Source organism: Maniola jurtina, chromosome 1 (assembly GCF_905333055.1).
Source record: "Maniola jurtina chromosome 1, ilManJurt1.1, whole genome shotgun sequence".
Taxonomy (NCBI): domain Eukaryota; kingdom Metazoa; phylum Arthropoda; class Insecta; order Lepidoptera; family Nymphalidae; genus Maniola; species Maniola jurtina.
In genome coordinates this window covers 9,515,412-9,528,669 of record NC_060029.1, presented here as the reverse complement: position 1 = coordinate 9,528,669, position 13,258 = coordinate 9,515,412, and the positions used below count along the sequence as shown (strand labels likewise).

At 36.7% G+C, this 13,258-nt stretch overlaps 2 protein-coding genes across 5 annotated transcripts; one reads left to right on the top strand and one right to left on the bottom strand.

Annotated features, from left to right (window-relative positions):
* Positions 1 to 4,913: 4,913 nt before the first annotated feature.
* On the bottom strand, positions 4,914 to 8,978 carry LOC123866818 (ras-related protein Rab-14). 4 transcript variants are annotated; one of them, XM_045908642.1, is made up of 5 exons: positions 8,860 to 8,978; positions 8,336 to 8,445; positions 7,600 to 7,780; positions 7,331 to 7,513; positions 4,914 to 6,241 (listed from the first exon to the last, which is right to left on the bottom strand). In XM_045908642.1, exons 2-5 carry the CDS (start codon positions 8,439 to 8,441, stop codon positions 6,070 to 6,072), a joined length of 642 nt encoding a protein of 213 aa, XP_045764598.1. In that variant the 5' UTR covers positions 8,442 to 8,445; positions 8,860 to 8,978; the 3' UTR covers positions 4,914 to 6,069. The 4 variants fall into 4 exon arrangements, with proteins under 4 accessions (XP_045764598.1, XP_045764513.1, XP_045764677.1 ...); XM_045908557.1 differs by lacking the exon at positions 8,860 to 8,978 and adding an exon at positions 8,761 to 8,853; XM_045908721.1 differs by lacking the exon at positions 8,860 to 8,978 and adding an exon at positions 8,575 to 8,754.
* A 149-nt stretch (positions 8,979 to 9,127) lies between these two features.
* Positions 9,128 to 10,267, top strand: LOC123866075 (WD repeat-containing protein 82). Its single transcript, XM_045907447.1, has one exon. The coding sequence runs from the start codon at positions 9,281 to 9,283 to the stop codon at positions 10,226 to 10,228; it is 948 nt and encodes a 315-aa protein (XP_045763403.1). The 5' UTR covers positions 9,128 to 9,280; the 3' UTR covers positions 10,229 to 10,267.
* The last annotated feature ends 2,991 nt before the right edge of the window (positions 10,268 to 13,258 follow it).

The window sequence follows — 13,258 nt, the reverse complement described above, 5'->3', positions numbered from 1 at the left end:
TATTATATTGATAGTAGACCTAAGATAATGAATATTCGATACTAAATATTGTGAACCAGAGTAATCGAAGAATGTGAAGAAAAAGGAATCGAGAAATGTGAAAAATTTGACTCCAACTGGAGCAATTTTCAAAATGTAATCAAGATTTTAAGATATGAGTTTAGATAAGGTATTATGCGTCCGAACTAACAGAGATGTTTCCGCTATTGTTACGTCCAAATATTCAATGGATTTTTCCCTACAAAACACTTGAATATTTCTAAGATGTCACAACATGGCGGAAACTTTTTTCCTTTGTTAGTTCGGACGCATTATAGTGTATGAAACTGCACATAACACCCGTTTCATAAACTTTCGGCTAATATAATATTTATCACTGTTATATCAGTGGGTTGATTTCGGAAAACCGGCATCAATCATCATTACAATCGCAATTGTCCTGATTGGTTGAATTTATGATATTCTTGTTGCAACAATACTACGTAGCCAATAGTGAGCGAGCGTCAACCAATCAGAGGTGATCGCGATCAACATACGGCAGCGTCAAAGAATCATCAAAGGTCCTCATAACTATCATCCACTAATATATAATCATATAATTATTATGTAAACAGACACACATTTCGAAAAGTCATTACAGTTTACCATTGTAAAATTGCCGGTTCATTGGTCTGTACGTAGAGGTACATTAGCAAGAATAAGACTGTTTGAGAGAAAACTTACACACTTTAAACAAACTAACGGCCCGTTCACACATGGGAGTCCGTTTTACTGGTACGTTTTTAACGGATGCGTCATAAATTTATGCTGTGTTCACACATAGGCACCGTATAACGTTCAACGGATCCGTCATTACTGGATGCGATGTGTGAACAGAAAACTCGCAGTATACCGACGCTATTCTACAAGGATGGATCTATCCGTTAAAATTCTACGTATCCGTATATTTCCCTTCCGTTCGTCCAGTATTCGATGACAAAACGGAATGTAATTTTTTTACGGAACGATATTTTTTACTGTACATACAGAATACTGTGCCATGTGTGAAATCGCTCATACAACTACATACGCCATCAACGAAAAAAAAACGTACACGATAAAACGGAACAGTAAAACGGAGACATGTGTGAACCGGCCGTTACACTGATAAAAATAGCTTTAGTTAAAACACGCATGATGTATAAGTAGTCCCTGAATATCCAGTATCCAGATTCTGTGTGTTCCACCGTAGCACCTAAACTACTGGGCCGATTTTGATGAATGAGGTGTCAATCGATTCGTCGTAACAGTCCGGGTGACATAGGCTACATTTTATACGAAAAAAATTGATCTAACGGATGTTACATGAAAAAAAAGTGGGGGTCTCCAAAATATTTTTTCTTGCTATTGTATCGAGTGTCAAATGAAAGAGGAGAAAATTCTAAGTTCATAAATATAAATGTACTACAACATTAAAATATACCAAGCGACAGAAAAACAATTTTACTATAATATTTCAGCGTTTATTAAGACGATCGCAGTCGGGTTTTAGTTTTCAACTTCATCTTGTATACTTAACAGGCCATCACTCGAGCAAGTAAACCAAAAAAAACCGACTCGCGCTTTTCATGTGCAGGAAACTCTGTGAAGATTTATATTTTTAGGGTTCCATACCTCAAAAGGAAAAAAGGTACCCTTGTACTTTATAGGTTCACTTCGTTGTCTGTCTGTCGTGTCTGTCCTAAACCCATAGGATACTTCCCGTTAAAAAATCCGAAAACTGTGAATTTGTGGTTACATCACAAAAAAAAATTAAAATGTGTTCATGAATTTAGTATTTTCAATTTTCAGGGTAATATACCAAGTGGGGCATCATATGAGAGGGCGTTACCTGGACATTCTAAAACAGATTTTCTTTATGTATGACAGTTCTTGATTTATCATGCAAAATGTCGAAAAAAATACCCAAGTACGAAAGCCAAAGGTGCGCGAGTCTAATAGACTACAGGCCCATGTTCAAAAACGGATGGGTCATATGAACCACCAGGTGACGTATACAGGACGATATAAGAGCATAAAATAATAAGATTCAGCACTATGCCGTCACTTGTAAGCTGTCCAACAGAGTGCTGGTGAGAATTCAAAAGTGCAGGTAGAGTGAGTACATTTTGGTCATATATTTTTGTACGGCATTTTTACCATCGATAGATCCATGAAAAATAATAAGAAAGCGCGCAGTGCCGTAAAAAAATGGTGCGCCACAAAGTCAGTAAATTTTTTGATTTTCTGATAATTTCCAGGATAAATTTGGTCATTTGATTCTGTACGGCATTAGTTTCATACTGTTTCAATACAGCCTCTAATCCATTATTCCGCAACGCCGTACAAAAATCATACGACAAGGGGAAAAAATTGAGGGTAGCAACCCCCTCTCTTTCCGTGGTCCGGGGGGTGATTTGAAAAAGTACGGCTTTGGTTCCAAAACATTATCTAGCACTCAAAAGTACTATTAAAAATAATGCCGTCAAAAAATTTGTGTTCATTTGAATGTGTATCAATAATTATCTTAATTTCATGGTATACTTGATTTTTAAAGCTGTAAAATCATTTGACTCTGTACGGCAACTTTTTTTTTAACATGATAGTGTAAAATACTATTGTTATATAGTATTGCCGTTCAAAAGAAACTGTTCTAAAAAAAATTATAGAGAAATACAAAAACTGAAATTTTTCAAATTATTGCAAAAGTTTAAATATTCATAGATTAATAAAATATAGCAATTATCTACGCTTTTCCCTTGTTTTAAATAGTATTAAGATAAATAAATTAGGAAAAAATTATGCCGTACATTTTAATGCAGACCATATCTTTTAGGCTGATGAAAATGACGCTACCATTTTAAAGGTGTAGTACTTTATGGCCATCTGATACTGTACGGCATTAACATATTTTTGAAGAGAACAATTGATAATATGATAAAATCACTATGCCGTCTAACTGAAGTGAACGGGTGTGTATATAATATCCACATCCCCTACAAACCTTTGGACCTACGAAAATGTACGGCATGTAAAAAAATATTATCTATGCATAAAACACTTTCAAAATAAATTAATTTTATGTTGTTTCAAATCACCCCCCGGACCACGGAAAGAGAGGGGGTTGCTACCCTCAATTTTTTCCCCTTGTCGCATGATTTTTGTACGGCGTTGCGGAATAATGGATTAGAGGCTGTATTGAAACAGTATGAAACTAATGCCGTACAGAATCAAATGACCAAATTTATCCTGGAAATTATCAGAAAATCAAAAAATTTACTGACTTTGTGGCGCACCATTTTTTTACGGCACTGCGCGCTTTCTTATTATTTTTCATGGATCTATCGATGGTAAAAATGCCGTACAAAAATATATGACCAAAATGTACTCACTCTACCTGCACTTTTGAATTCTCACCAGCACTCTGTTGGACAGCTTACAAGTGACGGCATAGTGCTGAATCTTATTATTTTATGCTCTTATATCGTCCTGTATACGTCACCTGGTGGTTCATATGACCCATCCACTTTTGAGTATGGGCCTGTAGTCTATAACTCGCACTTGGCTGGTTTATTAAATTTTAAATATGCCGCCATGTAGCGAATATAGTAACATGTACAACGTAGTTAGTGTCTTTAAATGAATTAAATTTTACCCTCACAGCTCTTGCAGTATTTTTAATGGCTGTGACGCACAGAGTCGAACTGGAATACTTATTATAATTTATTTATGGTAGGTATAATGCAATCACATTGATTTGACAAAAGAAATGGTAAGGACGCACATACGATACATGACTGGAAAATGCAGTGCACACAAGTATTTTTTTGATCAGATATTGTTATAAGTATTATTACAGCAAAAGTGATTAATATAATATTATTACAAACAAGTATATACATTATTATTTATAATCGCTAATAATGGTAACGTACAGCAGTGTCCGACCGAAGGTCGATTTCTGGCCGAAGTCGATTATTCGTCTATCGAAATAACTTACGGCCGGAACTGAAGGTTTGATAGCCCCAAGAAATTCAGTTCAAGATTGGCTAAAAGTGAATAAAATAATAGTTTTTTTTAAATCTATCTAAATCCGGTCGGCCGCTATGAGAAGTGGTTAAAGGTCTCACACGTAACGTGAAATCCTCTCGTTCCGGACGGGGCGGGAGGATTTCTTGAACTACTATTGGACAACTGGAACGTCCCGTCCCTTCTGTTTTCTAGTTATCCAATAGTAGTTTGAGAAACCATCCCGTCCCTTCCGGGACGACAAAAAAAGTGACCTTTAAACTTCTCATAGCGGCCGACCGGCGCAACGCAGTGACTCCCGCCCCTTGCGCTCGCCTCTTTCATTGCGCTGTCGCGCATTCCAATGTTCGTTCAATTTTTGCAAAAGCTAGAAACCTTTGAAGGTGTTTTTTAGGGTTCCGTACCTCAAAAGGAAAACGGAACCCTTATAGGATCACTTTGTTGTCTGTCTGTCCGTCGTGTCTGTCAAGAAACCTATAGGGTACTTCCCGTTGACCTAGAATCATGAAATTTGGCAGGTAGGTAGTTCTTATAGCACAAGTACAGGAATAAATCTGAAAACCGCGAATTTTTGGTCATATCATTTAAAATAAATTAAAACATGTTTACATTTTCAAAGTAAGATAACTAACTATACAAAGTGGGGTATCATATGAAAGGGCTTTACCTGTACATTCTAAAACAGATTTTTATTTATTTTTATGCATAATAGTTTTTGATTTATCGTGCAAAATGTTGGAAAAATATCCGAGTACGGAACCCTCAGTGCGCGAGTCTGACTCGCACTTGGCCGGTTTTTTGGCTGAAGGTTCAATCAAACACTACAAAATAGTATTACAAAGTTGGACAAAAACACAAAAATTTTCACGAGATCAGTATAATAATATATTTTCTTACCTAATTTACCTATACATAGGTGATAGGATAGCTAAAAGTGATTTATTAATGCTCATATTATGGACTAAGGAGCAAGCGCGTGCCAGACCTTCGTTATTGTATAGAAGCTGTAAGGTATATAGTCGACTACCACAGAGGAACTATGAAGTTTGGATCATGGTGGCTTTGGGAAATACGGGTGATAAAGATGTAAAAAAATCTTATGTCAAATTTTAAAAAAAAGTCTATTTTTTACATTTTTGTCGGAATAGTATTAGAAATCACATTGCAAGCAGTGCCAGAATCTTAGTATCATGGCAACACCCTGTCAGACACCCTTAAATTTTTAAACTTTAAGCCACCATGATTTAAATTTCATAATCGCTGATCATTCCTCTGTGCTGAGGACAATATGCAAAGAAAGTTTCAGCTTTTATAAAATAACGAAGGTCTGGAACGCGCAGGCTCTTACTCTCTCTATTATTTTTAATATATCATTTTCTTGATTGCCTCTGGTTTCCTGGAATAATAGTAGAATAAACAACAAAAATATGAAAAGTAACTAGTAGTTGCCCGCGACTTCGTCCGCGATATCATCATGATCAACCCATCGCAGGCCATCGCCGAGTACGGGTCTCCTCTAGAATAAGAAAGGTTTAGGCCATAGTATGAATTATTCCTATCTGTCCCCCTGATTTGTCCCCTCAGGGGGACAAATAGGAATAAATAGTTCGGCCACGCTGGCCCAGTGCGAATTAGCAGCTTAATTTACCAGTTGTAACCAAAAAAGGCGCTGCGCCTCAGCTCTGTTGGTGTGCCTTGCGCCTTACTCTGATCAAATGCTACTAAAAATTAATGAAAAACCATAAAAAGTGAAAATATCCCTGCATTATAATCAGTTTTGCTTTTGCTGTAATATACTTATTAATCGATTGCACTGTTTCATGAATGTGTAGATACCACACCAGCATTCACTGTAATCTGTGCAATGGCTCGGATTCCTACACATTATCACTCAAAGTAGACTTTAATGGTCAAATAAGCAACTGATAAAAACCATGGACAAGCTAGGTAAAAAAGTGAATGCAGAACAGTGAAGCGTGGAGAATTGTGGAGCGTCGGCGTGTGGGTGTAGGGGGTGCACGGCTAGCACGCGCAGGGGTCGCGCGCGGCGGGCGGCGCGGCCAGCGGGCGGCCCGGCGCCGCGGGCTTGTGCTGCACGCCCGACTCCGCCGCGTTGAGGTCCAGTCGTCCATCTTGAATACTTTGATAAATTTTCTTAGCAGTCTCTAGGAATGCTTCCTCCACGTTTTGACCCCTGAAATTGTATTTTATCTATACCAATAAATCTGTAATAATCCTGATGCTGCAGGGGACCTGACCACCAAAACTGATGGGATTTAGAAACTGTCGGTTATAAATTGATTGATATTGAAGGTATCTATACCTTCCAAGTAAACACTTTGTCATTGACCTCGAGGACCCAACTCCTCAACCCTGATGCTGTAAGGAATTGCATTCCTTAATCCAGGTGATCCCTCGGGATTTTTAAAGGATCATCCATTTAAATGTTTTTCTTGGTACAGAAACATGTTGCATCCCGGGGACAGGCTATTACGGATAGGCTATTTTTGACCTGAGAAATGAAAAGTTCCCACGGGATTTTTAGAAACCTAAATCCACGCGGGCGAAGCTGCGGGCATTAGCTAGTTATGGAATAATTTGCCCATAATATGGTTATGTCAAGTTCTGTTAACCAGTTCAGGAATAGATTGGACAAACATTTGGAAAACTCCAAGCACTTCTGATAAAGATGCATCAGCGAAAGCTGCTCAGTCCTGCTTAGTAGTTAGTTATATGATGTCCATACTAAATTTAAGTTAATATCAAAAAATCAGTTTCCGCCAGGTAGGTATGGCATCACTTTTGCATTCCATAAGTATGAATCTGCCATTAAAGTGGCTGAAAATCTACCGGAATCTGTTATACTCTTTTGAGAAAAAGATGCTTACTCTCTAAGAAACAGCACACTGAAATTAGAAGTTTTACTACCAAAAAATTTTATAATTCGTGCATAAGCAGATTAATGCTCACCAAAGAATTATGGGAAAAATGGGCATAAATATTAAAGTTATCCATACTAATAAACAAAATTGAAGCATTGGGCGTGACTACAGATAGGCTACTTTTTGTCCTGGAAAATCAAGTTCCCATGGGATTTTTAAAACTGAAATCCACATGGCTGAGTAATATAAATGCTATTTGCAAGGATGCAGTTAGAGCCAACGAATTACAAAGGTCTCTATCTGTAAAAGCAAGTAGTTACAGATTTTTTATCTAACTAAAACTGTGCAGATGCCTAAGGAAATAAAGTTGGTTATAAAAAATAAGTGCTTGTTTTACTCACGTTTTAGCACTAGCTTCAACAAACATTAGTCCATTCTCATCAGCAAACTGTTTTGCTTCTTCATATGTAACATCTCGTTGACCATCTAAGTCTGATTTATTTCCAATAAGAAATATTACAGTGCTGGGATTTGTCAGATTTCTAGTATCTGTGAGCCAACTACTTAGATGGTTGTATGTTGACCTGAAATAGTAAAAGTGCCACAGATTGATGATAATAATCCCATAAATAATATTTATTGTGCATACCTCCATAAATATTTTATATACCTCCTTGTAATATCATAGACCATAAGGGCACCAGCAGCACCTCTATAATATGAACGTGTCACAGCCCTGAATCGTTCTTGTCCTGCTGTGTCCCAAATTTGAAGTTTTATTTTTTGACCAGCAACTTCAATTATCCGAGTTCCAAATTCTACTCCAATGGTGTGAGGGCAGTCAGCCATAACTAAAAATATGAAATTTTGAAAAAATTTTACTTATACTAATTAATTATTGTAATGATGATTTCAGTCAGGAATATAATTTTTTCTTTTAAATTAATAGCAAGCAATCAAGCAGGCAGGTTATTGGATGACCCGCCCCACAGTGTATGCATTTGGTTTCTGCTTGGCTGATTTTCTGCATTTAACACTATAAAGTTATCCAATGTAAGTGCAGTCGGGCTGCTCAGATTTCACAATTCAATTGCATTCATTATTTTATATCAAAATTACTTATCACTAGCACTTATTTCTAGCAAGTAAAAATTGATTTTGAAGGTTCCACCCAGACACTCTCCCCTCTCCCACACAGATGTAACATCTCCTGATCGCAGTAGCATGAATCAAAACCTGTCCCAGAATGTAGCTACAAAAAACAAAATTTCTCTTTCTCATGAAGTTAAATACTTTATTCCGATTCGATTCCAGATATTGGCTTTTAGGTGTCTAGTGGATATCATTATCATCTTTCAAACATTTTTGTTAGGTATGATTATTAAATATAGTAGGTAGGTACTTACATTTTTTCTCTGTGAACTGATGAAGAAGGCATGACTTGCCCACTCCCATATCACCAATGATTATATATTTGAAAATATATGAGTAATTATAAGGTCCCGACGTCATTTTGCTACAAATGAAATGAATTTGAGTGCCTATTACTGTTAGTGTATAGTCCAAAAGTACAGCGACGAATTCGTTGAAAAGGTAGTCAAAACACTCAGTTTATGTAGGTAATTGTAATAATATTATGACTCACGAAATGTACACGCAATAAATAGATATATTTCCAATTGCTTAGTAGAAATAGTAGGCAGATTAATACGTATGAGATTTCAGGTACGATACAATGGATGGTAATGGTACAGAAACATCAAACAAGGCTGGCCGTCTCGGATCTTGGGCTCTCGTCTATCACTTATCAGACGTAGATTATTATACCCACTTAATAGTTCAGTAAAATTCGTTGCTGCAGTAAAAAGCTAAGAACGATTGGCTAGTTTCGCTATTTCACAACAGAACCCCTTTAGATTATTAAACTTACAAGAATTTATTAGTTGATTGTTCTTCAGTTAATGTACCTATACTCTATACTCTATACTATCAATCAAAGAGTATATAAACACTACGTGCTATCAATATACTGTGAACTGTCACAATGAACAGCAAAGAGCAGCACAGCAACAGAGGTGAACAGTCACAACGAGTCACAAAATATGATTACAAACCATGAAATAAAATCACAAAACTCGGAAAAGCAAAAACCGTAGTGAGTATACTCTTTGGTCATTATATTCTGTGATTATATTCTCTTTGGCAAAAACACAAAAAGCAATCAATAAATTCTGTTGAACGCTGTTTTCCCAGCGTGTTTTCAATTTTGTTGTTGTTGTGATCGTTGTGATATTGTTTGGGTTTGAGAGCTGATAATCACACACGATAGATAGATAATAAAAGCCGTATAAATGATGAAACTAGTGGACCAAGTTGTTAGAAGTTTTAAGGTCGCTAAAGTTTTTCGAGAAAACACCGACAAAATAAATAGCATAGATTTCTCACCTTCTGGCGAGACACTCATATCTTGCAGTGAAGATGATCAAATTGTAATTTATGATTGTGAAAAAGGTACACAAATGATTACTGTAAACAGTAAAAAGTATGGTGTTGATCTGATACATTTTACACATGCAAAAAACACAGCCATTCACAGCTCTACGAAAGTTGATGATACTATACGATATTTGTCCTTGCATGATAACAAATATATAAGATATTTTCCTGGACACACTAAGAAAGTAGTTACATTGTGCTTATCACCCGTGGAGGATACATTTTTATCAGGATCACTTGACAAAACTCTCAGACTGTGGGATTTGCGCTCACCTAACTGTCAAGGCTTGATGCATTTGTCCGGAAGGCCAGTGGCAGCTTACGATCCTGAAGGTCTCATTTTTGCAGCTGGTGTAAATTCAGAGAGTATTAAGCTGTATGACTTGAGATCATTTGATAAAGGTCCTTTTGTAACATTTAAACTTAATCAAGAAAAGGAATGTGATTGGACCGGTCTAAAGTTTTCTCGTGATGGTAAAACTATGTTAATAAGTACAAATGGATCTATAATTCGACTTGTAGATGCCTATCATGGCACACCACTTCAAACTTTCACTGGACACCTCAATAATAAAGGAATTCCTATTGAAGCATCATTTAGCCCTGATTCACAATACATATTTAGTGGCTCTACAGATGGAAGAGTACATGTATGGAATGCAGATACTGGATACAAAGTTTGTGTCCTCAATGGGGATCATCCAGCGCCTATTCAGTGTGTGCAGTTTAATCCTAAGTATATGTTGCTAGCCTCTGCATGTACTAATATGGCATTTTGGCTACCAACAATAGATGATGTTTAAGTATTGTATTTAGAGGTATAATATAACTTTTAAGTCTTATTAGTGTTTGTTTTGCCCATTTACCACAGTACAAACTAGAAAATACACCATTTTCTCCTAAAGTACAAAATCGAACAAACTCTATGGTTGTCTACAGATAATAATTATTATCCTGTAGTAGTACAGCAGAGTGTATATTAATATACAGTAGCATGGGAATAATAGACCTGACTTTAAAGGTTACGACCTCAAAAGCATAAAAGGAACCCTTTTAGGATCACTATATTGTGTCTGTAAAGAAACCTATAGGTACTTAGAAACCTATACATACTTGCAGTTGACCTAGAATCATGAAAGGCAGTTAAATAGATGATAACGCAAGGGAAAAAAATAATTAAAATCATTTAGTTAACAAAAAAATAATCAGTATTTTCAAAGTATGATAACACTATACCAAGTAGGATATCATTTTATGAAAGAGTTTCACCTGTACATTCTCAAATAGATTTTTACATCGATGTGATTTTTATTTATTTTTAATTTTTATACATAGGTAACAGTTTTTGATTTATCATACAAAAGGTCGAAAAAGTACTGTTCCCTGCCCCATTTTAGCCCCCTAGAATCTTAGTTTCTCCTCTTCCCCCCTTCAAATTCCTCACCTACTGTGGTTTTTAGGGTTCAGTGCCTAAAAAGGCAAAAAGGATCCCATATTATCATCGATGCATATTATACTGTCACATCCACATAGCAAAATTACCTACATCGCCAGTGAGTCGTTACCAGGTACTCTGTTGTGACCACAGGTTGTGGCGTGGTGGCTACTGGCGACGACGATGTTGCCAAAATGGAAATAGATATCGAGACCCAATGGGGTTCACACTGTGTGATTTTAGAATCCGCATGCCATTCGAACCGTCTGTCTAAACTCTAAACGGATATTCAATCGAATTGAAGCAACAAAAATCGATACAATTAAAGTTTGCTAGCTTTAAACTTTGGTTGATTCAAGTCTCCTCCAAGACTCCTCTGAACCTGTCATCCCACCAGACAAGCAAAGACATTCCATTCGGACGGGTCTGCCCGCGAAATTCAAATTTAATTTGGTTTTTCTCAATTTGTAAACTAAATACTAAAACGACAACGTAGGATTATGGCACTTTAATTACGCCAATGGCAGTATCATCCTCACAGGTTTATATAAAAATCTTCACTTGAAAGGATCCAGTTTAAGAATTATCGACAATAGTCGATACTTGAGCTAATTTCTAATAATTACCTAATTACCTAGGTGTATTAATTTATGTTTATTTATTTGACTAAAAAGATGCCGTAACTACCTAGGTGCTTATAAAAAAATCTGATTTGCCAAATTTGAAAAAGCGTGTCATTAAGCTATTAACTACTCCACTTTGCTACTTTTCTCGCTGACATCACTAACTATCTATAATAGTATGTTTGTTTGTTATTTTGCCCTTCTGTTACGTGGCAACGGAGCAAGGAGACTAAAATTTTATCTCGAAAATCAATGAGTTCCCATCGGGTTTTTAAAACCCTAAATTCACGCGGACAAAGTTGCGGGCCCGATGTCCATGGTTTGCAGAGTCCAAGTTTTAAAAGGGCAGATATTATAATTCTGTTACGACTTCGGTCGGGCACATTCCATCAAATAAATTTTTTATGATGAAAAGGTCGCCAACACATATATTTTGTATCGAATGTGGAGACACACAATTTCATGACATTTTCCACCTTTTGATGGAATGTGTACGGAACGATTCGGAGCGGCCGCGTCTCCTTATGAGCCATGTTTGGTAGGTAGATAGGTCATAAAGATAGAACAAGTACCTAATTTCGGAAAAAATCCGAAAACCGCGAATTTATGGTTACATCACAAAAAAAATTTTAAAATCTGTGTTAAAATTCAAAGTAACTAAGATAACTATACCCAGTGGGGTATCATATAAAAGGGTTTTACTTTTACATTCTAAAACAGATTTTTATTTATTTTGATGCAAAAATAGTTTTTGAGTTATCGTACAAAATGCCGGCAAAATACCCCTCGGTGCGCGAGTTTTTGTTGATTCCGTTCGATTGAAGAACGTTTTACCCTATAAGTATACATCCTGCTCTATGGAACGTTTGTTCAGACGGTTTGAATGGCGATTTAGCAGTTTATCAACTAAAATCGCACCAAGTGAAGTACACAGCCCTATAAATGGCCCTATCCAGCAAAGACATAAAGCTATAAGTATATAATAGGTCCATGTATAATTTAGATAACTTGTTACCATGCTTGTTACAAATAACTACAAACTTGACATTGGCTATTCTTTGTAAAGCCATACGAGAGAGAAAAAAAAAAGTTTATGGAATATCTTGAAAATGTCAGTGTTGAAAATCGAGTAAGTTTTATCTAATTTTAACTGAAAGAGAAATTGGGGAAGCTGTTCCTGTTCGTACATCGAAAAGGAATCATAAAATCCAACCAATACAAAACAAAACATTTTTCCTACCTACATAAGGGCATAAAGCTACAACAGCGCCCTCACTCAAGTGCCAAAAGAGCCTTGTTTGACTGCACCACAGAGTACATTGAATATACGGACTGCACCCATATTATGTACTAGCTGATGCCCGCAGCTTCGCCCGCGTGGATTTAGGGTCTGAAATCGCGTGGGAACTTTTGATTTCCCAGGACAAAAGTAGCCTATCCGTAATAGCCCATCCCCGGGATGCAACGTGTTTCTGTACCACGTAAAAACATTTAAACGGATGATCCTTTAAAAATCCCGAGGGATCACCAGGATTTAGGAATGCAACTCCTTACAGCAGGGTTGAGGAGTTGGGTCCTCGAAGTCAACGACAAAGTCTTTACTTGGTACAGATACCTTACCCGTATATTTAATGTACTCTGTGCCTTCAATATCAATCAATTTTTATCCGAAAGTTTCTAAATCCCATCAATTTTAATGGTGAGGTCCCCTGCAGCATCAGAATTGAGGAGTTGGGATTCAAATTTAATAGCCCGTATCCGGGATGCAACGTGTT